At 39.2% G+C, this 25615-nt stretch overlaps 1 protein-coding gene across 2 annotated transcripts in view; it reads right to left on the bottom strand.

Annotated features, from left to right (window-relative positions):
• SATB2 (SATB homeobox 2) overlaps nucleotides 1-24769 on the bottom strand; it is a 167021-nt gene extending 142252 nt beyond the window's left edge. For both annotated transcript variants that reach the window (XM_054044795.1, XM_054044796.1), the window contains exons 1-3: nucleotides 24088-24769; nucleotides 22715-22942; nucleotides 2020-2196 (exon numbers count right to left, since the gene is read on the bottom strand). In XM_054044795.1, coding sequence (XP_053900770.1) covers nucleotides 2020-2196; nucleotides 22715-22883 — 346 coding nt within the window. In that variant the 5' untranslated portion in view covers nucleotides 22884-22942; nucleotides 24088-24769. The remainder of the gene's footprint in view (nucleotides 1-2019; nucleotides 2197-22714; nucleotides 22943-24087) is intronic.
• Nucleotides 24770-25615: the final 846 nt, after the last annotated feature.

Below are 25615 nucleotides of genomic sequence, written 5' to 3'. Positions count from 1 at the left end.
TGCCGTTTTCATCATGAATCTAAACTGTCTTGGTGATCACCTAGTTCTATGTCCATGCCTCTGTCACATCTCACAGCTTGCACACAAATGATCTGTTCTATAGCAGACTTCATACAAAAAGAAAAAAAATCAACCTCAAATGATGGAACGCTGAGTGTTCCTTCACTATTTGTATGGCGTGTATGGTACAATTTAAAACTGGCTTTTCAGAGTGAGGTAATAAGAGCAAAAAAAAATAAGAGATCTAGGAGCTGATCAAGTTTTATGGTAATTTCTTCCACTTTTAAGTACAATTTCATGTGTGAGGTTTAATAGTACAAAGGAACTGGTGGGAACTACCACTTTGTATGAGAAAAGTGCTAACCAAAGAGGCCATTTCTTAACTAATGAAATCAATTTGATATGTGAGGTTTGAATACTAGCCCTTTAAAACACAAACACGCAAGCCAACAACAGGTCATTACTTTAACCTGTTCATTTTCCAAGACCACAGTGCAAAAAAATGCAACAGCCACTGCACAGGGGGAAGTGGCTAATGGCCTGTTTGAGTCCCTCTCCCTCTCCAGCCCTCAGCAGAAAGGTACTGCAAGAGAGAGGTTTCTCCAAGCAAGATGCTCAGCTGGTGTGGGTCACTGCATGCAATGACACGCCTCCTTGCAGTGGCTTCCCAGTGAAGCCCCTTCCCTCGATAGATGCCAAAAATCAAATCTTGGCTACTTAACGCAGCGTGTTCCACATGTTAGCTCCCAACATGTTGAGCAACCGTGTTAACGGAGATGGATAGCGCTGTCAAGCAGGAAGCTGGCTCACCAGGATGGAAACAGTGGGATACAGTGACCTTTACATTCAGAGAAAAGTGTCCCTGAAATGGCATGAAATGTTTTGAAAGAAACCCGAACTTCTTTGCTTGCTTTTATTGTTGTGTTTTGTAACAAAACTCAGTGTCGCTGTGCTTGAGTTTTGCTTGGACTCAAATCCTGGACCTCTCTCAGAAAGCAGACAGAGGAAATGAATCATTATCACACTGCTTTGAAAGAAGTTTTCTTTAGGAGCTCTACATTATTATATCCTAGTTTCCAGGACACTTAGTTTCAAACACCGCTGCTGCTCACATTGAATGCAGCCGAAAGCTCCTGGCTGCCTTTTATTTCAAATTTTTTTAATAAGGAAATACTGACTAAAGCAGCTAAAAAGCCAAAATTTCCAAGTAAAACCATTCGTAGATTAGTCTAATTGTGCATTGGTTTTTCAAAAATCATGTCAAGATTGAGCTGAAAGTTACAGATTTCGCTTCCAAAAAGTAAGCATTACCATCTAGTCAATACAAGCCATTCACTTGAAATGCAGAGAGAATCATTCCAACAGGATCTTGGTTTTCAATTTTTTTCCTCAAGAGGTTTTTTTTTTTTCTTTTACACCTCTTCTCTACTGCCGAACAATCATCTACACAATTATAGGGTGACATTCAGCTTCACCACAGGCTTTGTAGCACTAAGTTAGGGAAGCCAAAATAGATATTGGTCTAATATTAAATAATCAGAGTAAGCTATCAGTCATAAAGAGAATCCTATTTATATTTTAGGGACAAAGTATGGTGCGGCACAACCATTTTTAAATACATAACCTGGTGTTCATGTGTCATGGCCCTGAAATGAGGGGGAAAAGATAGCTTGCACATATTGTACAATGTCATGCAGTTATACACACAGGTATACTACAGGGCTCCTCTGAATAATGTTCTTTGAGGCAGCAAGCTAGGGGCCTTACAGTAAAGAACAAAGCGAGTAATAACATTTTCTCTGATTGATCAATACCAGTCTCTCATACTTCAGTAGGATTTATCAAATGCTTTCTAGACCAGGTAGAGAGTTTGGCGCAGTTACAAGCCCCGTGGTAAGAAATACTACTGATTTAACTGCTTGCGAGGTTTGCCACTAATTCTCTTGCACAGTGACCTCAGGAGCTATGAAAAGCTGTTCTCTTATGCCAATGAGCAGGAAAAAGAATGCAGTGGAATACCTTGTGCCTGAGCTGCAGAACTGTGGGAATACCCCAGAGCCAGGAGCGCCGTCTCCACCAGCTGGCTAAAGAGGACATCTTTGCGAACCAGAACGAACTCTGCATGCTCCTCTCGATTATCGTATTCGAGGGAGGTGTCCAACTGCTCCACCACACAAAAGACAGGAATCATCAAACCTAAGTGAGAAAAGTTTTTAAAAGAATCATCAGTAATAGAGGAACAAATAAATAATTCATTTCTGATTAAAAACGTCAGATTAACACACCTCCTGGAAGGCTCATGTTAGCAGAGATCTGCCTTTTTTCCCTGTTTTCATTAGACTGCAGAATAGTCTTTAAAGAGAAATAGTGGGTGCCTCCCCACTTGACTCATTTAAAGCCACACTAGATAACAGACCAAAGAATACAATGCAAGAATCAATCCCTAATTGGCATGGGGATGAACAGGATGCCCTAATAAGACTTTCCAGCTCTAGTTTGCTAAGGGCAGGTCTTCACTACGCGGGGGGGGAGGGGGGTCGATTTAAGATACGCAAATTCAGCTACGCGAATAGCATAGCTGAATTCGACGTATCGGAGCCGACTTACCCCGCTGTGAGGATGGCGGCAAAATCGACCTCCGCGGCTCCCCGTCGACAGCGCTTACTCCTACCTCTGCTGGTGGAGTAAGCGCGTCGATTCGGGGATCGATTGTCGCGTCCCGACGAGACGCGATAATTCAATCCCCGAGAGATCGATTTCTACCCGCCGATTCGGGCGGGTAGTGTAGACCTAGCCTAAGATTCCATATATTTCCCTACACGCAGCCATACATGAACTGCACATTTAAATGTTGTTCCCTCTCCTCCCCACACAATGAACACTGCAGGAGCATTAAAAGACCAAGGCTGTCTCCATGCATGGTTATGTGTTCCAGAGGGATGGGGTGTGGTCATTAATACATGTATAGACTGAAGCCACTCAGCTACAGAAACAGACAGTAACAGGCTCGTATTGTTCATGGGAAAACCCACCCTGTTAGCTGGCGCTAGCCCTGCAGAACCACTGAGGCAGATGGTTCATTAGCTCACCGTGATATAAGGCATGAGGGAGTGGTGGTCTAGAGAGGATCTAGGTAGGGACTAAGCAGTCCTGGAAGAGAACCTTTAGAAGCAGCGTAGACTTGGGAGAAGGTTTGGGCAGGATTGTTTAATTTTGTTTTATTTCAAGTTCCTTTCATGACTCCTGGAAGGTTTGCATTTGCTACAAATTGTGTGGCCTGTGTCTGAAACAGACTAGGGAAGCTACCTCTCACATAACATTACCTGTAACAATGTTATCATCCTTCCTTTTCAAACTGCTGATTAGCTCTGCTACTAGAAGTTTATTAATTGGCTACATATACTTGAGTCACTGAACATGCTGGAAATCATTGTAAGGCTGGAGATGTATCTCAGCCTAAAATGGTTTAACTAGTTCCTACCTATACGGTCTTAAGGAAATGAGTTCCTTTAGGTCTATTATTGTGGGGGGAAAGCTCATTCTAAAGAACAGCACTATAGCTCGCTCTCTCTCTAATGGCAAATAAAAGAAAAACAACTCGCTATTTTTAGGTTATGTTAAGGAGAACAATCATTGTGCTACTGTATTGCACATTCAAGCAAAATACAGGGAAAACTGCATTTCACTTTCTTAAGAAGCCAATTAAAACCTCTTCGGGGTATCCACTACAGTTCGGTTCAAGCTTTAGTTAAAGATCACTTCTATACACTGACTGATGTTTGCTGGTTCTTTAGACATTTGCTTGGGAAAAAGCTACATTCCATTTTAGAGTCACAGCCCTACATCAGACAGGAGACAGTGAAGTCAATGACAACTATAGGAGGCAAAACTAACGGACTCAAATCCTTATCAGCTGTTGGTGCAAGAGATTAAACTCATTTAAAAATAAAATGTTAAGTACACAACTCTCAATCGTTACATTAGACACTGATCAGGCTCCCTTTGACGAGTATAACGGTGTTGGTTGCAATAGTAACAAGCATCAGGAATGAACCTGTCAATATCAGATTGCTGCGTTTCATTTTGTTTTAATTAAAAAATGTTTAACTGAAATAGTTTGCAGTTTGCTAATGCAACATCCATAGTCATATTGTTCCTTGTCTTATTTCTTAACTCTTGGATTCTGGTACATGGCCAAGGGTTTTGCAAGTTGAAGTAGTACAGTTTAGTCTTTATGTACTCAAGAACATGTACCATAAAGCCATCTGTGGGCTTCTTTGCCAGAAAGATGTTGTGGATGTCCTGCTCCCTCTGAAGCCAGTGACAAAATTCCTATTAACTTCTATGACCCCAGGATTGAATCCTAGTTGCCTGTAAATCACAAAACTAGTTCAAACAAAATTCAGTCTCTCTGTAAGTGAAAATCTTCAGTTTCTAGTCAGATATGGTTTGTCATAGTACTTTCGATGCCCAATTTATCATTAGTAATGCCAACAATCTGTGGTGTAACTATTAATATGTTGTGAGACAAGTTTATGATGATTGTAGTAACAAGTGGCCAAATTCAGATGCAATGCTAATGGCTACATAAATTACACTTTGGTAAATTAGCACAAGTGGGTGAATGCAAGCTTATAAGAGAGAGAGGAGGGGGGGGTGCTGTTGCATCTTTTATCCTCCTACTGGTTGCTTTTCTTGCTACAACACTGTCTTTCCGCTCCCTTGACATATAGGTTATATTGATTCCCCATGCAATGTATACTACCATTTACATCATCTGTGCAGAAGAAGCTCTCAATTGCTGGAAGTAGAATTGCTCACAGTTTAATTGTGGGGTGGCAGGATGAACCCACAGTATTATTGCAGATTCTCTGTAATGCTCCCAAATACTGGCTTTTAAAATGGTCCTTTCCCACCATTGCTTGCTGGCAGCTCTGCTACAGAGATGGGGTTTCCAAGGACAGCATCTCTGAGCTTTGTGGCCCATCAGAAATGACAATAAGATGCTATTAGTACATTAAAAAGAATGGGGGGCAAAGGGAAAATTACCATATCCTCTACTGCTAATGGGTTTTGGTGCCTGTGGCTACAACCCCTAGAACTTTAACACCAATCCTACAGACTGGTGCTAAATCCAACTCTCCCCAGAAAATCTCATTCCAAGGAAGTACCAGCTGTTTTGCCCTTTATTTAGCATTGGACAGAGTAAAGTTATTGTTTCTTCCACAGATTTATTACCTCAGACTTCCCTGTTTCCTGACAGTCAGAGAATAAATTAACAGTCTTTACTGTATATTAAAAATGAGAGAAGAAAACATTTTCGGCTGGAAGCCAATGCTACTCTCACAGACTGATATACACAACTTCTCACACCTAGGTACGTATATTACACCTTTCTCACACTCATCCCTAATACAATAGATTTAAAGTACAGCTGTGTAAATTAGTCAATGCTCTGCAACAGCCCCAGTCAGAGAATTTATAGCAATATTTACAAAGCTGGGAGCATGAGTTTAGGCATGAAGCCTTGAAGGAGTAAGGCAAAACAAGCCTTTACTCAGTTCGTTTTAACATTGCTTGGTTCTCTTCCCATTCCTGATCATCCAGAAACTAACACACACACACACACACACACACACACACACACACACACACACCAGAAAACCTCTGGTCCTAAAATTGTGTGTATTTGGTTTTCCAGATTTACAAAGGCGCTTCAGCGGGTCTTTATAGCTCATGGTGCAGGACATAAAACTATATGATTTTCACATACAGAGGTTACAAGAGGTGGACTGGAGGAGAGAGGGAATATTTTTTTCTTTCTGAAAAGGATAAATGCAATGCCAGAATATACAAAGGCATTCATATTAAGCTGCTTCATTTTTTTTTTTGTTAATTTATTTAAATACAGCAACTTAGTTGCTTTTCTACATAAGTTCAGATGGTGCTTTGACCCTGAACACATAGCATCAGTTGAAACAAATAAGGAGAAAACAAGATCCTAGAAAACAGCAAAAGCTTTCATGACAGCACTGGTACATAAATGCCGCTCTCCACACACTGAGGAAGAGGCCAGATCACAGTCCAATGTATTATAACTGTGCACAAACTGCTTTGGCTATAATGGTTTATGCCTGCGTACATTTTCCAAATCTGGAGGTTTAAACTTCACGATTCGCTTTCCAGTCACAGGGAGTTGTACAGCTACGGCTTTGCACATGGGTTTCCTTACTTTTTAGGCAAACTAGTCAATTTCTTTTCTGAGCCTGGCCTAAGGTGCAGAGAGAGACTAGAAAGAAAGCACCACTGAAATTATGTACCTGACATTTGTATTTTACTGTACATTTTCTCCTCCTCGTCAAGGTCATTCTGCTGTGAATAGAAATAAAATACATCCATAAAAATTAGAGAGTGGGCATTAAAAACTGAAGGTATTTCTGATATGGAGTAGTGTTCGTTCAAGAAGTAGGTTTTGGCTATATCTGTGTACAAACTTTCATCAGTTTAACTAAAAGTTGAGGTCATTTAAAAACAAAAAGTATTGAACTAAATCAATACAGAGTTCTAAACCAATTTAAGAATGTCTACACAGGTTTCCACCAGTTTAATTAGATCAATCTGAAGAAAACAAATATTTTTAGTTCAACCGGTACAAGTTGTATGTGTATGGACCAGCCCCTTTGTGTTCCTTTCAAATGACTATTTCAAGGAAGTCTTTCACTGGTTTTTTCGATAAGTTTCAAGGGTTATCTAGTCCAATGTGTGCGCAAAGTGAGTAATACGGTAAATTGCACTCTATAGTCACTGGACTCACACATGTTGTCCACGTGCATGCTCACACCATGCGTTTGGTGTCTCCATATGGGGGGGGGGGGGAAAGAAAGGATATGGAGAGCTGGTGATGATGTTAAATAAAAATGCTATATATACACTCATCCTTCTATCCCCACTGAATGGGAAGCACCATTTATCCTAATAAATATAATACAAAGATCAGCCAATAAGAGTAGAATGCAATAAAATGTATCTTTTCAGATTAAAATTTGTTTTCATCAGGCAAAATTTTGAACTCTGTCTAGGTGTTATTTAATTTAATCTAATTTGAACAATTTCCAAACATCAGCTTGATTAATTTCAACAGCATGATGTTATGGAAAAATTTACTGTACTGGGGTTCTCTAGAAGAGAATTAATAAAGGAGCCAAGTTCTCAGCTCTGAGTAACACAAGGTTTTAAGACTTCCCAGATTTCTAGTGGGAATACTTCATAGCACAAGTATGTTTTCTTTTGGGAGTTAAACCCACCAAAATTATTAAAAATTGAGATCAAATGGTGGTGTAAAACCCAAAGGAAATCATACGATAGTGGAGAGATTTTTATCAAATGAAAAAAGTAGAAAATAAAGTTTTTACAGCACACGCACACAAGGTAATCTCCCTCACAGACAGACAAAGCTAACATCTATAATTTGATGTTCAGAAACCAGGGCAGTTATTGACACTTAATAGACTACAGAAAACCCTCCATTATTGCATAAGAAAGCAGACTTTGCCTAGTAGAGATTCTAAACAAAGGCCACACAATAAGCAAGCCTCTCTCAAACAGAGTGCCAAATTCCAATGACTTCAATGGAACTGAGCCTGATTACACCAGGACTGCATTTGGCCCAGAGTGCGACTACATTCCTTTCCTAAATCCAGTGTACAAAAAATATACTATCAAATCTGCAGAGGAAGCTAAAATTAACTACACCCCCCCACACCCGCCCACCAATACCCTGATGAGAGACTGCATCTCCATTTTTTTCAATACAACACATGTCTTATGGAGTGACCAATCCTGCAAGCCTTCCAGATGCAGAACTGCCATTGACTTCAATGGGACCTCTGCACAAGATGGTTTTTATGACTGGGCCCCCATTTTCATGATGATTCTATCTCAATACAACTCCATGTGCAACACAGAGTTTATCTGGACAATTCCCTCTGATGAAGGTCATACAGTATATTTAACAAAAAAAATTTTCTCCCCGCTGATACTACCATCGTTCTAGATGAGCAAAACTGAAAGCTTTCTTAAATCTGATTTGGTTTCCACCAATCAGGTACTTTTCACACTAGAGGGGCATTTTGTGTACAATGAAGAGGAACAGGTCAGTTTCTTTTGAGTCAGTCACTTTCACTTACAGAATCACAGCCACTAGGAGAAAGCTGAATTTAACAAAAAAAAAAAAAAAAAAATACAATGAAAAGATTTGTTATCCAATTCCCCCATGCTTTCTTTTAAACAAATGCTAATTCTGACAGTATCCCTTCAAGAACTTCATATCGGAATTCACATAGCAAAAGAAAGAGCTTTTCTTCTGTTCTCTTCCTCATTAAAATCCACTGCCTAGTCCCACTAATTAAAATGGTAGGAACCTCTAGAATTTAACAGTTCCCAGTTCTTTAGAGCTTCCTGAATTTAAACATTGAAGAGCTCCATCCCACATTCCCATGGAAACAAAGTGATAGCCATATTTGCCCAGTCCCCTGTGTAACTGCATAATTTCCACTCTTGAAACTCATATTGTGCATCACCAAACAACAAGATAAGCTCAGCAGCAAGGCTGCCATAGCTCCAAAATAGAATCATCTGAGGACCCTGCAACAATTCTGAGAAACGAACACCTCACACAAATGCTAATAAACAGGAAAGACTTCTCTTTGAGCTTCACTAGCTGAACCAGTTCATAATTACATGGATATTCTAAAGTGTGCCAAACAGCTTTTTGAGAAGAGAGAGGCCACTGAGTATTAGAAAAGACAATTCACCATTCTTATCTTCACCCCACTTTTATTGAAAGCATTGCTCAGCTCTAGCTGAGGAGTGATGTGAGATCTTACACATAAAATCCTACAGAGTCCAATTAAAGATTTAATATTTAGGACACATGATAGACTGAATAGATGCAACGATACTGTTTCTAAAGTGCAACATACCTATCACTATTTGTGTTTAAGAGCAATCTCTCTTGAAACAGGCTCAGGTCATAGCAATACAGCACCGTCGAGTGGTTGAAGAAACAGCTCAAAAACTTCAGCAGGTATTAGTCATGTTCCCTCAGAATCACTTTCAAGCGATCCATAAATCGTAAATATAATTACATTTGACAGAATATAAGCTGTTGGCAGTTAGCCTGTTTACAATAAATGCTTGGTTTAGGTAAATGGACTGTACTTCAGTCTTTTAAATAACAAACACAAACCTACAACAGTCTCGTTATGAGGTAGAAAATTCTTTCACTGTAAATCTTTTTACTGAGGACCGGGGGAATTACTTTGCAGCTTGTTTTCCACTAACCACTTGGAACCATGTGAAAACCGCTACATGTATCCAGGCACGAGGCTAACTGGAATTCTATACATTAGAATTAGAGATTATATTAAGACCATCACATCAGTATGGTGCTGCCCAAATATAAAAATTAGCTCAGTAGGGCAAAAACTTCATCTTTACACAATCACAACGCTTGCCTATATAGCACTCCAGCTTTTTAGGTTACTTGTGAACTAATGGACATTTGTAGTAGGACTGGCAGAATTTCACTGGTTAACTCCTGCCCTTTAGGGGTTTATATGCCAGTTGTAAAAATTTACTCCAGATTGAAATTTGGCCTAGAAGAAGATTCAGTGTCCAGATTTATTTTTTCAAATACTATAGCATGGCTCCCTTTTTGGGAGGGCTGAGGGGACAGAGTACAGACATTACCTTTCTCCACCTTTTTCCCCTCCAACTCTCAGTATTAAATACAACTCTGTCAGGAAATATTCTTCTACATATTGTGTTGTAGCCAATGGTGATGGGAAACCACAGCATACTGTTTACATCATTCTGCAGCTTCCAGTCCTTCTGAGGCATCAGTCTCCCTACCAGCGCCACTCTCCCTGCTCTCTAGAACTTTCACAAATAAATCACCAGCATAACCGCAAATTTCCCCCAGTTCTGACAGTTTAACCAGCCCAAGGATTCTTTTTCTAAGTGAAACACAGCTATACTGTTTAACAGGAAATGCTCTAGGCCACTAGGCCATGACACGAACCTATTACCAAACTCATAACATGATTTGATAATACTCCAGTTTTACATAAGACTATATAAATAAAATGCACTTAACTGGCATGTTTAGACTAAAAAAAACCATAAAAATAGATATAATGCTGAATCTCCACACCCCTCTCACCCTACTGCATCCCCAAGAGGAAGTTGTAGCTCATCAGACACACAATCACCCTAGATCCCAAATAAGAGAATCTCAGCTGCCTCTGATAACAGAGCACAAAGGGATGGGAATTCAGAGTTTGTCATCTCCTCTGGTTTAAGCAGGCACCTCCCTTCCCCACCCTATGTTTTAGCATACGAGTTTTGTGTCTGCATTTTCTTCACTGCCTAAGACATACCCATAGGCTAGTAGGTCTCCACTTCTCCATCGTTAAGGCAAGGATGATAATGCATACCACAAAGTTGTGTTGTGAGATTCTGAGAGTCTTGGATGACAGGCAGCATACAAATGCAAATTATCACTGCCATTATTCTAGCCTAAAACTTTACTCCCCCGCCCCTCTTCTGTCCCACAAAAAAAGCCAACAGAAAACACTGATGTCCATGAAAGTTGTATGCATGTGTCAAGAGCAGTATATGGCCTTAAAATATACATTAAAAAATCAAACATGAATCCATTATAGTACCTTCCTAAATAAAACAGCTAAGTTGTTTTCAATTTCCTTTTTAAAAATACCCCGCAGCACTACTTTACAATATGAATTAATGGAAAAATGTACTAAGATTTCACTTAAAAATAGTGAAGGAAGCCCTTTTGGAATTAAATTGGTATTTTTTAAAAAAGCATCTTAAACTGTTATGTGATATTTGCTTTTGGTTCCTAGAACTTAAAAAACAAGGTTTTGTATGTTTTCTTTTAATTAAGCAACTAAAGTTTTTTTAGGGGCTAAGATTCTCTAATTCTGGGTGGAACTTGGCATAATTTTAATGACCATGTTATAAAGCCTTTAAAACTAGAATAGACCTGTGACTTTGGCAGCGCTAGTAGGTGCCACCATATTATATAAATTTTAGAGTAAAAACCCTCTTCTAGCAGAAACATTTTAATGAAGGTTCTGTTACATAGTCTCCTAGCAGTGGAATGCATATCTTGGAATGTAACAGCACAGCTTTCTTATTTGCTTTAGATTTCATTTCTGAAGAAGAGTTAAGTAACACACTCTGACTTGTTTTGGCATCTTCACTTGGACTCACTATTAAAGCTCTCTCCCTCCTTGATCCCCAGCCCTCTGAGCACTATCCCAACAGCAAAGTAAGGGAACGGGAGAATAGGAAGAATCAGTCCTCCCCTTACCAGAGAAGAAGCTGACAGAGGGACCGAGGGACCTGCTACGGTTAGGCTGCTGCATTCAAGTCCAGTTCCAGACTCCAGCAGCAAGGAAGAGGGGGGACTGATCTGTAATCCTCACCTTCGCACCCTCTTCCCTATTGCCATTTAGACTATGTCTGCACTAGAAAAACTGCTCATTTCTGAGACTGGGTGTCAACCATGGATGCAGCCAAACTGGTGCCAGGCACAGTTTAGCAGGAAACATGGACAAGAGCAAGCCACAGTCAATCCATTGTTAACAACTCGGGTCCAAGCATGGTTACTGAAACAGTCCTGAACACAGTATGATTTTGTCTACACTTTCAGCAGCAGTTCAGCTGCTCCCATTGCTGAAATCCATTGTCAGCAAGAGAGTTTTTCAAGCACAGACAGAACCATCGAGACCTTTCTACAGACAACACCGAGCAAATGTGAATGAAGGAAGGAATCCACACCCTAGCGAGGAGGGAAGCGGATGTGTTCTTTCTGGCTCTTTTAGGAAGCAGCTGATCTGCTCCATTCACAGTCTCGGTCAGCACACTGCCTGCAAAAAGCCTTCTGGGGGAGTGGGCCTGGGGCACAAGCACATCAGAAATTATGACTCAGCATTTTGAACGGAGGGTCCAGCCACATTCTGGTTTGTCTAGCATGGAGGGTGCCAATACTTTGATCTGTGTTAACTGAAGGAAGGAAAGCGAGAGCTGCAGAGGAAACCTTATACCTTTGCAGCAGAAGGAGCAGTACCATCGCTCTGTTTAAAATTTAGCCCCTTTTTAGTAATGCTCTCCTAAGAGCTGATACCGTACCTTTACCATGAGGTTTTTAGCAGTAGCCATGCCTTTACCAAACAGGTCACAAGGGAAAGGAATGCCATTTAACAGCCACCAGAGCTTCGCAACTACATATTTATTTTGTTCAACCAGCACACAATATTTGGCCACAACCTCCAGAGGGCAAAAGGATCTGCTGGGGCAGCCCTACTGTGTGGATTTGGAGGCATCAACTACCCATGCTTTGGGGACTCTCCAAAAAGGATTGCTACAACATGGTACACACAGGACTATATTGGAAGGACTGGCACCTCATCTAGTGCAGAAAGCAACTGCTTGCTTACTTAGAGGTCATTTCTTCTCCCTTTCCCCTAAGATCCCCTAAGTTTACATGGGTGGCATGTGATAATGACCATCTCTAATCATATTGAGTAACAAAAGGGCGAATTAAACAAGTGACAGGAAAAAATATTTTATGATTAAATCAACCATGGTTACAGAGATAATGCCTAACTTTAGCATCTTAGTAGTATCCAGTTACTACGCATTCATCCATATCTGCCCTTGTGAAGAGCCCAAGTCAAAGATCTTCTACCATAATAAATATAAACATCAGCTAACAAACAAGATGGAATAAAACTAAAAAACATTTCAGTTCCTCTGCATTTTCTCCAAGTCTAAAAATTGGTAGCGTGTATGACAGGTCCACCTCATTTTTCTTAATGATGTTTTTATTATTCTTTCACTCAATTAAAGCAGAAATGGATATTGCATCTTCTGACTGTATAATTGTTATTGTAATCTGTTTTCGATCACGGCTTGGGAAATGGGTCCAAAACAACATAAACTATCCACAGCCTCAGAATACAAGTCATTTTATTTTACTACGATACTTAGAGACATCTATCATGTTGCTCTGCTAGCATGTTTGTATTATGGCAACAAAGTTATTTGTAAGTTAGGAAAAGACATTACAAAAAAAATCACCTTTTATTCCAAAGTAATGTGTAATACATAATTTATAACTTCATTCCTTAGTAGCCATTCACAATATCAAGCCTTAAAACTGAGCACATTTAATTTTAAATATATAAAGAGAGGAAATGTATATAAACTAAAAATATAGCACAAAATAGAAATTTATATTATTTTGGCTATATAGTCTAGTTATGGTTTGGAAGATAACTTGCTTCATTTCCAATATATGCCTATCAGTGATATTTATGACAAATATCTCGATGAGTTTATATTAGTAGGATATATGGTATTTTACGTAAGTTTGCCCACTCATTTGAAGCTTCAGTCTAAATGAAGATAAAATGAGCAACTTCTAGACAGTATAGCAGTACGTGAAATGAACAAATTGTGGGTATTATTCAGGGACAGATGAAGCAGTACATTTGCTTTCACATAAGATGCTAATATAATAAGTAAAGCATCTTGAAAAAAAGTAGCCTTGTGGCTAATGTAAGATGAAAAGTAAGATTTTGGTATAAAGAATTTCCACAAACAGTCCTTGCCTGATCTAGTTCTTTTGAAAATGCTTACACATCTTAAAAAGAAAAAAGAAAAAAAAATCATACACATAGGCAAAGGAGGACACTGGAGTCGGAGCGGTTTATATTTCACTTTGAAAATGCAATATCCATATGGCCAAAGTGCAGGATACATCAATTTCATAGGAAAAGTAGTTGGATGGTAGGGTTGGGTTGGTTTAAGGCTTCCCCTTAACCTTCTTACCTTTGCTGGCATTACTGCAGACAAATTTATTTAATTATTCTGACTATTTAATATGACATGTCCTGTAACCTACCCGCTGAAAAAAGAAGTGTTGGTTTGACCTCAGGGACAGCAGCATGACTAACAAGGCACAAACTGGAATCCATGTAAACAAGACATGTACTTAACTCCTATCCACAACTACCTGTCCCTCTTTTTCATTTTCTCTCTATCCCTCACAGAATTTCATACAGCTTATACACGTTATAGTGCTAATTTTTTTCTTAACAAAACTGAGCATAGCAGCTACTAACAATTTAGCATTTGACACAAGGTTTAAAGTCTCTAGTGCAGACACGCACTCTCCCCTCCGGCATGCAAATGAAAATAATAGAACTCTATGGCTCACACTGCACCACTTTTACATGTACAATCATTTGACACTGCTGTAAGTCATCCTTACAGCTTTGTGTCAGGCAGAAAAATTCACGAGTGCATAAGTCCTGATCTGTTAGCAACACTGATTTTCACATTTACTCTAAATGTAGACTTTTTAAAAAAAAACAAAAAAAAAAACAGAAGAATCTTACAAACTTATTGTAAGTTCTTATCACATTAGTGGTCTCCAAAATACCTTGCTCGCCTACAGTTACAACTTTTCATAACTTTTTGGGGGGAAAAGATGGGAATAATGTTATTTTAGGCCAGGTTTAAAATAAACATATTTATCAACTATTTCAATCTTTAAGGGAAGGTATCTGAACCTTTTCAGATGGTATTATAGTGACAAGCCATTATTAAAACTATCATTCTCTAATCTGAGAGAAGTACAATTCTAAATACTTAATTTAATATTTTCCCTCAGTACAAAGACTAAAGAACAATTGCCCACAAACTGTTTGCTTCAAATAATTAGCTTTTATGAGACGTTACTGTAGCCGTAGCCACTTTTCAAGTAGATTTTGTAAGAACTCAATTTCAAATCTGCAACAATGTCAACACAGTTGCCATTTAATGCAAAGAAGGCTTGTTTTTTTAAATATAATGTATAAATGCAGTAAAAACTTTGTGAATGAACTGAAGAACCTAACACAGGCAGGCTAATTATACCATTTTTAATTGTGATGAAAGTGTAGTTTCTGCACTTTGTACCACTAATAAATTTAAATTAGTTTTTAGGTAACACAGCAAAATATATATGTTTTAACTGACTAACATTCAGCAACACACACCAAGCTAAAATACGGGTGGGCTAGGAAAGATTAAATTTTTATTAGTAAATGTTGATAAACATCAATTTCACAATACATACACAAACCAATTGGAAATATTTCCTTCGATAATAGACAAAATATACAGCTAGGCAAAGTAAGAAAAATGCTGCTTGAGAATGTATTAGAGTGTGATTTAAGGATATTTACTTTGTATATTTAGACATATGTAGCTGACAGTTTGTGTTTTAACAATATTAAAGGTTTAACTTTTTGAATATCAGCATTCATTGTCATTAAATAATAACTGTCTGCCCCTCCATAATTTCATCCAACTGTGAAATTTTAAATTAATAAAAATTGTGGGGTGGAGGTATGCAGAAAACCCATGATTTTGAGCAACTATGAAAACTGAAATAGACAAAAAAATGCTTTAAAAATTATCTGTCGCAATCATTAAAAAAAATTGAATTCTGCCAAGCCTAAATAAAGGAGGAAACATTTTTAGCATGGCTAGAGGCTATAAAATATTTTTCTCTGAAGCCATCAAATCCTCAACTGGCTTTTGTCTGTTGTGGCTTTAGTTCATAAGTCAGTTTCACTTATAGAACAATGTGAAAATGCATCTGTTGCAGTATAGCCGATAAATGATGAACCAAGCTTTGGTTCCTACTCTCTCTCTCAAAAACTATGCATTTTTAACACATTCTGCTATGTTCAAAACGTCTATTTTGTGTTGCCAAAGGAGAACACTCATTTGATAGCTACACATGAAGAACCTAAATCAGACACTGATTGAGCTAAGTACTGAGCAATTTCTGTGTGGTGCAAAGCACCCACAATTCACATCAATTCAAGAGGAGTTGATAATACTTAATGCCTTGCAGGATTGGGACTTTAATCTTGAAATACATTAAGTGTTACCAACAGGCAGGAAAAATCCTGTAAAATTTGAGTTAGCCAAAATAAATTATCCCATTTAAGCTCATTATGCATAGAAAGATAGTAAATGAAGAGCAAACTTGACCAATTATAACTTTTGCACTAGAGATAAAGCTTTCCTAGTTTTAACTACTTTCAGTTATTTCAAAAGGACTTTCTACTTTAAAAAGACCACGGTGAGTTCAAAACAATTAATTTGTCAATTCTAACACTTTACACTACACATCACCAAAGATTCTTAAATGGCCTGATAATTGTTCATTCACCAAGTCAAGATTTCTCTTATTTAGGACACACAACAATTTTGTGAACGTGAACTACATACTGCAGCAAATGGTCTCAATTTTATAACAGCATAGATGTCAGTTTACATTGCCATTTACTGTGTCATTTTCAGTGACAAAATATGTTACATGTGCCAGCTTCCTCTTTACATAAGGTCCAAAATATTACTGTGCCCCTTTTTGCTCATGCAGAAGGCATTAAAAATTAGTGGTTTTGCACTTTTGTAACTTCATAAAAAAGTATTCAAACTATAATCAATTGAAAATGAAGGGTAGTGTATTAAGGTATTGGATAATATGTGGAAGTCTGGAATACAGATTAGAAATGTGAAGTGTGACATTTACTGATCACAGAAAGCTTATGACTACTTTATTACAAACAATTACACGAAAAACTAGTTTTCCTCTACTATTAAACCTTGCTAAAATATTTCAGATAGAAAAATAATTTCGTTAGGAATATTGATCTAGTTAGGAAAGAAAAAACAAATCCTTTAGCTTCACCTTTAGGAGTTTAATCCATAACAGTAAAGTTTAATATTGTTTTCCTTCTTCGGGGGATGTCTAAGCTCTTTGTTTAAATTTGGTTGTGAAAATGTAGCTATTTAATTTTCTGCAGCAAAAGTTCCCCGCTGTTCTATACTGCAGCTATTTTGGCATGGACCTACCACACTTCCATTGCATCAAACCAATTCTATTCTACGGGGTCGCTGTCTGTTAGAACCACACTGACAGCACTTATCTCAAAGAAATGTCCTGTAAATAATTGACAGTAAATCTGTTCTGTCCTATAAGTACAGCAAAAGCACTGTTTACAGAGAGAAAGAAGAATTAACATTTAATTTCTCAAAGATGTTGGTCCCTTTTCTATTCTTTGGTTCATGATGAAGATAATGGCATCTAGCAATTTACTGTGAGGAGGGGAAAAAAGATGCCTGTAGCTACTGCTGAACAGTTGGGGGGGGGGGGACAGAAATGAAATCTTATTACAGCTAATCTTCAAGTCTCAAATACATAATGGTCAGTGGCTTTCTGTAGATGGAACTTAGAGTTCCAAAATAACACTAACCATCAAATTATGCCTAGGTCACCGAATGGGTGGATACCCTATATTCTGTTTAATGCATATGTTCAATTGCATATATATTTTAACCAACTGTATCTTTAGTTTAATAACAGACCAAGTATTGAAAACAGAGAAAGGCTATTTTTCAACCTCAGCAAAAATACAGATGATACACTAGATGACCCCAGAAGAGTGACTGTTACGTTTATTCTCTAAGATATCAGCTATGATCAGGACAAAAAATAATCTTTTTCAACACAAAAAGCAGCTCATTTCTAAACAATTAATCAGTCTACATCTCCATTACAAGGAGATACCAGTGTCCCCTTTTCCTTATTTAAATTAGATGAGGGTTTTTTTTCCCCTAGTGATATACTATTAATGCATAAAACTAAGAATCTTCTTTCTACTTTAATTGATACTGAATTAAAGCAAAAGAAAATGTAGTGTTTTCCGACTATATAGTATACATGGTATAAGATAGACTACGGTGTATTGCCAATTCCCAAGCTAATAAGGCTTTGCGGCTTTCATAACTTCAATACCTAGACATGCTCAGCCCTTTCAAATAGCAAAAATATCTTTTTCAGACAGTATTAAGATATTCTTCACCTAGATTTGAACAACATCTAAAACCTATTACTTTATTTTATCTGATTTATAAGGAACATTCTCTATGCAGACAATTAAAACATGTTAACAGTTATTGTAGGTAAAATTCATCTCTAAATGATAGCCTAACAATTTAGAATAGAATATCAAATGTGATCCATCTGCATGCATGAGTCTGTATAATAATGGATTCCCCCCACCCCCCTGCAACAAAGTATTTATATCCTTGAAACAGATATAGGATAACAAAGATTAACTAGTATTCTTTTGTAAAACTAGATGTAAGATACTGATTTTATAGACAATACTTTTACCACACTTGATTAGCATTTCTCTCTGTTGAGAGAGATATTAAAACAGATTTCTGAAATGCACCTATGAAGATCAAAATATTTTTAAGCTTTAATGTTAAAAAGCCGAGAACAATCAGCAGTATAAAATTATCAGGAACACCCATAGAAGAATGCACTGCATCAAGAAGATTTTTTATATTTGTATCTTCCATATGGTAGATTTAAGTACTGCTCGTGTAATTTAGTTACAACTGTTTGAAAGTTCTCTTTCAGACAGATATTATAAAATTAAATTGCATGTTTTAACAGTTAAATTAAGAAAAAAATAATTGCTATTAAACTGGTCTCAAACTCATTTAAAAAACAAATATTATACAATTGCTTCCTGCCTAAAAGTTGAAAGTGTTATTTGGGTTCTACATTTAATTCTTCTATACCAAAGCATTAAATAGCACATTTATGATATTAATATTTTAAGTTACACTCAGACTTTGAACTCGTTTTCTGTCTTCTTAGAAATAAAATACACACATACAAATACAGCTCCATTTACAGACAGGTTTGCAAGCTTAATCAACAATTTTGCAAATCTGAATTTCCTAGCTATTAATCATTCTTTTTTCAAAATCCTTATGGAGTGAATTACTAACTGAGAGGGGACGCCAATTCTAGTAAGTGAATGTTACCCAACAGGAATATAAAGCTGTCAACACCATAGTTCTCCTGCACACTCTAAATTCTCTCCCAGACTTCATATGTTTTTTAAAGATATATTAGCCTTTTTTCCCAGGGACCCTCTAAAAAACCTACTAGTCACGAACATCTGAGCACTTGTGTTTTATTACATACATGCTTTAAAACAGACTGGTTAGATAACTGGTGAAACATTTTAGAAAGTGTTGGATTAGCCAGAGCAAAACAAAACTGGACTCTAATACCTTCAGCTGAAGCAAACACCATTATAAACAGTACAGAAACTTTTAAATCCCCTTTTAAAAACAGCCTTGTTTATCTTTTTGTGACCTACACAAGTTTACTACAACTGCCATAATGGCCCTTTGAATAATGTACATTCGGCTACAAAAAAAAGTCAGAAGGCAAAATTTCTCTCTAGCAGAGCTGATATACTGTTTGCTGTGCTTTATGTAAAATACTGTCACTGAAAAATTCAGTGAGAAAAGTGGAACATCCGTGCACTTTAATATTTCTCTCTTTCTCTGGGAAGCCACTGTAAAAAAATGTAATAAACACTAAAAGTTATAAAACTTGTTACCACAAGTCATCAGTCCTGCCATAGCTTTAGATCATTTAAATTAAATTTCTCCATTTTTAATGAAAATGTACAGAAATACTTATTCTTGAGATTTAACTAAAAGTGGGCATAATAGAAAAAGAAAAACATTTCAGTGTTTACCTACATAGAACAAATGAAGGGAAAATAAGAGTAATCAAAATGTGATTTGTTAGCACCTTATTGCCCTGGGGTTCAAATCTTAAAACACATTCTACAGAACTGAAAAAGATTGTAATAACATTGTCTCTAAATAGAAAATCATTGAAAATATTGCTTTTTGAAAAGTACAAGTTTTTTATAAAATGTTTTAAACGTACAAAATAAAATCAAACTAAGAGCATATCAACTAAAGTCTTGGAAGTCATTTCACTATGCAATATTTCAATATAGATTGCTTTTACTGAAGAGTCTTCATCTATGACTAGCACTGGAAAAGTGGTTCATTAACTTATTTTTATAGACACCAAGTTTTGTACATGAAAGGATATTATTTTCTAAAACTCGATTAAAAAAGTACTCTTCAAATGCCAACATTTGAGCATCACAATTAAAGTGACAAAATTATTACCATTTCAGTGTACATTTGGAGCGATATGAACTTCTGAAACCAACAGACTCAGTTATTTGCATTCAAAATACATTACTTGGACACAAAATCAAAAGAATGTGTTCATAAACATCAAATCTTAAAAAGAAAATGGGAAACATCTCTCTGAAAAATAGATATGTTAGTTTATCCTGAAAGCTTTTCTAAAAAATAAAAATCAATCTTATACAGTGCCATTATCTTATAAAAAAAAATCCACCTTAACTACTTTAGCATTGAATATTATAGATCCTAGATCAGTATTCAGACAAAAATAATTTTATTCTTGCTTTCAATATGAAGCAGAACCAATGAATAAACTGTATTATGGTACTCAAACTATGAGACACGCAGGCAAGCTGTCTAAAAAACACAGGGGGGAAAAAATTCACCATGATTCCCCTACATTTTAAACACTCCAATCTACATCAAGCTTATAACAAACCAGAGAGCAGTGAATGAAAATGTAACCTCTTAAAAGTTTGTCTTCAGAAAGGAAAGTCTTCATGTTAAACTGAATGAAACGCTCCGTACTTCAATAGGCCAGAGTCAATCTGAACCACCAATATAATCACAGCACCATGTAAACTTCCTTTGGCAAAGTACAGTTGCAATTAGAAAGCAACATATATATTCCAAAATGTTTGAAGTCATCCTTTTTTTAAGTGCATTTTAATAGATCTCCAAAACTTTAGTTCCAAGTTCTAATCTTTTCTTTAAAATGAAGCCACAGTCCTTCAGTCTTCTAAAAGGCACCTATGGCTAGAATACATACTTTCTAGCATTTTCAGACAAAACTAGTTAGTTGGATCCCACTGTTAGCCAATGAATTATTTTCCTATTAATTTCTAATTGGTATAATACAACAAGTCTTTAACTATAAAGTTATTTCTCCCTTTGCATCCTTTAAAAGAACAAAAATAATAAGAGGTTCAATAAATGGAGATGAATTCATCAAAAGCACAAGAAACTGCTGAGCTTTTATACCCTTCATTAAGTAAATATACAGATCACTATGATTCGAAAAATACAAGCTGCAGCCTGTCAACAAACTTCAGCAATTAGAAACCCTATTGAGAAAAGACGTTTAAATCAACCATATAATGACAAAACTGTTAAATTAAGTACACAGTCATGCAATGACAATATTAAAGTATCTTTTCCAAATGTACTGACCCTCTCTATTATGAACTGATTAGATTTTTGTATCCATCGTGGGCTAGATTAAAAAAAAACCAAACCCACAAACATACATTACATTAAATTTCTTACTAAAGATAAAGATGTCCCTGGCCTGCTTTGAAATATTTTTCTCTTACTACCTGATCTGCTACAAAACTTTAAAGATATTTTTCTAAATGTAATGTTACATTATATCAATCTTGTCAACATCAAAATTAAGAGGAAAAAGCAGGACATTTAAGAGGTCAATCAGAGAGTTTAGCTTGAGTAAGTAGTTGCTTGAAAAAAAGCAGCCACTCGTGTCACTGAAACATGCCATAAACACAAAATTGAATAGCAACTAGGGAGCAGGGCAACTATGAAATTTAAAGCTCTACAGAGAGTAACTGTGCCAAAGCTACAAAATTAATCTGTAATAATTATGTTAAACAAACTGATCCTAACCATGTGTTTATGTCTTGCTATGTCCTCTGCATAACAGGTTAACTGCCTAAAGATTTTATAACTGTTCATATAAGTTCCATGAAGCATATACACTCTACAAGTAATATGTGTTGTAATTCAATAGAGCAAGTTTTTTTCCATTTATGAGAATTCATTCATAAAACCATTAGGGTATTATTATTATTTATAAATGTCATGATATATTTTAAGCCACTAGTAAGATCTTGTTAACTATAGTTAAGTGGTCTCCAATGCTCTCTTTTGCAAATAACTATTGATGCATGAGTAAAACTGTATTTTCCTCTGTAAAAATAAGGTCGTCATGCAACACAAATTTTAATGTGATCTTTCACTGTCAGTTTATAATTATGTGTATTCAAACAACGAATTCCTATTCAGAAAGCTTGGCGTACTTGGTCCCAATCCTGTTCCCATTTTTCATCAGTAGGGATAGGATAAGGCCTTTTGGGAGTTGGCGTAGATATAGTGATGGATTAACTGTGGTACTAAAAAGGCCTTTTAATAAATATTCTGTGAAAAGAGTCAATATGAAATGAAGCCCTTACATGCACCCTTTTAACACTGGAATAGAGTTTAACAGCTAAAAGCTTTCCAGTAAAAGCTAGAAACTGCTAGCTGTGACATAAACCTGCCAACACCTTGCACAGAGTGGCAACATGCCCAACAAAATGCCACCTTCTGGATAAACCACTTTTCTATTTAACAGTAAATGAGGCTGCTAGTTACTGATGAGGGGCAAGTAGGGTACTGACAATTTGCAATCCACTTCCTGTAATCCTACACCCAGACAGAAAGCTTAATCAACATGAACCCTGACACTATGCCATTGTAATTCAGCTGCCAGTCTGTTATGTATACATTAATACTACTGGATGGTTACCTCCCACTGATTTGGTCACAGAGCCATTGGGCCTCCCTCGGGTTCCCATAGGACTGCCATTCTGCTCAAGCCTGGCCACCTTCACTGGGGGAGGACCTTTGACATCAGGGCTGCCGCTCCCTCTGTCTGGACTATCCCTTAGACAGGGACTCTCACTTCTCCGCTCCATGCTACTGTGACTTGGAGACAAAGTTCCCACAGGCAGATCACAGTAAAATGAACAAGGACCTAGAGAGAAAGAAACATATACACTTCAGAGGTTTGTAAAGGGAGCATAATCAGGGAGTTCAAGAGATAGTAATCATCATTGTCCGCTCACGTCATCCAAATAAAGCAATCAAGCCCCGGCTTTCAGAATCATATTCATTCTCTATAATATGCAAGAGCTAAACTGCTTGAAACCCAGGTATTTGCACCCGAGTTAATACATTGCCTACATTGATTGAAGAAAGGTAACTAACAAGTACTGATGCACAACGGCTCACCAGAGTTGATCGCTCATTTGAAATTCAGTGGCACAAACCATGTTATTACCGGAGACATTTACACGTTACATTTCCGTCTAGTGGGTCAGTTCAGAAAGTTGGATACTTTGAAAAAGGCAGGTGTGTTAAGTAACTCCCGCACAGAATCAACCCGTTTCACGCGGACACAACATAATGTGAAGACCCGATTGTGAATTAATACAGCGATATACGGAGACATCATCTCTCTTCGGAAGATCACTCTGAAAAAACTAATAGTGCGCAAACACCACAAGGATAACAACCGGATCTAAAAATGCTCTGGACTCCCTGCAAATGTGACCTGGTACGTATGTTGGCAAACGTGCACTAAAGTCGGCAAGTTTATCAAAATAACATGCGACAGGTATCTTGATTACACTTCTCCGATCAAAGCGCCGTTAACACATCCCGGGTCGAGCCGCGTCTTAGCTCATTGATCCTCTGAGCCAAATCAAACTCAAGTTCAAATTCACTCTAAAAACTCCCCCCATCCACCCCCGCTCTCCAAACCTCGCGTTCTAGCGTTAGTGTTTGCAAGGCAGGTCAGTTTTGGGGTGCCCACATGCTATTTAAAGGAGATCGGGTTTGCAGGTTTGACGACACAACGCAGTACAAACCAAGCCAGAAAACCCCAAGAACTGTGTGCTCCAATCCTGCTAGCCGGGTTCCTGGGAACGGCCACCCAGACATATAGGAACAAGAAGGGACAGGGCATTGCTGCAGCCAGGGCTGTTTCTCTCACAATTAACACCACCGCCGTCATTATTTCACGGACACCGTACATAATAAAACTAGCTAGCTCCTCGCGACAAAGGCTGTTGCGAGCTGCTCACCCACGCGGGGTTTGTGGGCTCCTGCTGTACTTACTGTTTATAGTCTGTCTGTAAGTTGGCTGAGTTGGGCTCTGTCCATGGATCAAAAGTAGAGAATCCAGGGTGGAAAGTTTTCTTGTTTCCTCCTTTTACGTTGGTGTTTTCTTCCTTTCTACTTCCTTCCCCCCTCCCCACCCAGCTGACCCCCCTTTTCCTCGAGTCCGAGCTTTAAGGTCCCGGGTCAGGGTGTCTTCTTGGGCAGAGCTGGCTGTCACGAGTCAGTGCCCCTTCCAAAGAGGGCAGCCGGGGGAGTGAACGGGGGTGGGGGGGAAGAGGTGAGGCGACTGGCTCCGAGGGGGGAGAGAGAGAGAGGCCCGACTTCTCACACCTTCGGCGGAGAAAATCAATCGCGGGGGAGAGAGGGGGTGGCGAAGGGGAGGGAGGCCGCGTCTAAAGGGGCCGCTATCCCGGGCAGCGGGAGGAGAAGCGGCAGCAGGAGGAGCCGGGAAGCGGGCGCTTGTGATCGCGGTGAAGAGGCGGCAGCCCCCGATGTGTCACTTTCAATCGCTCCCTCCTCTGCCAGCAGCAGCAGCAGCAGGAGGAGCAGGAGGGACTCGCCACAGCGAGAGGAGAGAAATGATTATTAGTTGCGTTGAGTCATCAAGGCAAAGTGAGTCCTTTCTGGGGTTGTCCTTGGTTTCAGTGTCTGTGTGTGTGTGTGTGTGTGTCTGTGTGTGCGGTTTTCCTGTCCCCAGATCTCTGCATCCAAAATAGCAACCACCTCCCGCCCCTGCCTTCCTCCCCTCCCCCCGCGCCCCCAATAAATAAAAGTCTCTGGAGAAGCTCAGCTCAGGTACAGCGCGGAGAGAAGCAGCCCACCTGGCCCCCCACCCAGCCTCCCTCCCTCCAAGCCAAGGCTGCCGCTGCTCCAGCCAGCCCCGCTGCCTGCAGAGGGGTGGGGAAGCGGGGAGGGAGGGAGACCCGCCTGGCAGGAAATTAAACACCAATAAATAAATAATGAACGTCCCCCCGGAGCGCACACAGGCAGGAGAGCCGGGCGCTGCGCCGGGGGTGGGGAGGCAGGGTTAGGGGCGGGGGGAGAAGGGCAGCCCGGGGGAGGCGGAGCCGGAGCCGGGCGCTCTGCCCGTCTGGCCGCGGCTCCGGGCTGCGAGCCAGGGGCTGGGGGGCGAGCGGGCAGCGCAGAGAGGGGCCCGGCTAGTGACAGCAGGGGCAGCCTGCCCGCGGCGCGTCGCTGCCGGGCACGGCCTGAGCTGCAAGTTGCGCCCCCCGCCCGCTCCAAGCCCACCCCCGGGGCAGCCAGCCGGACACGTGCAGCCCGGGGGCAGCCGCAGCCGCGGCCTCCCCGCCATCCCCGGCTGCAAGGTGCAGCCGCAGCCCCGACCGTCCACCAGCGCCGGGGCAGGGGCCAGCGCGCCACCGGGCCGGGCCCCTCCAGCCCATCCCCGGCGGCAGCCCCCAGAGTCCCGGGCCTGCAGAGGATGGGGGAGCCGGCCCGGCCCGCTCAGATCTCCCGGCCTCGCCGCTGCCTGGGCCGGGGATGGGAGGGGGGCTCTGCCCGCAAC

The sequence above is a fragment of the Malaclemys terrapin genome, chromosome 11, assembly GCF_027887155.1.
Source record: "Malaclemys terrapin pileata isolate rMalTer1 chromosome 11, rMalTer1.hap1, whole genome shotgun sequence".
NCBI classification, from domain to species: domain Eukaryota; kingdom Metazoa; phylum Chordata; order Testudines; family Emydidae; genus Malaclemys; species Malaclemys terrapin.
The sequence above is the reverse complement of the archived record's forward strand: the minus strand, read 5'-3'. Positions and strand labels throughout refer to the sequence as shown.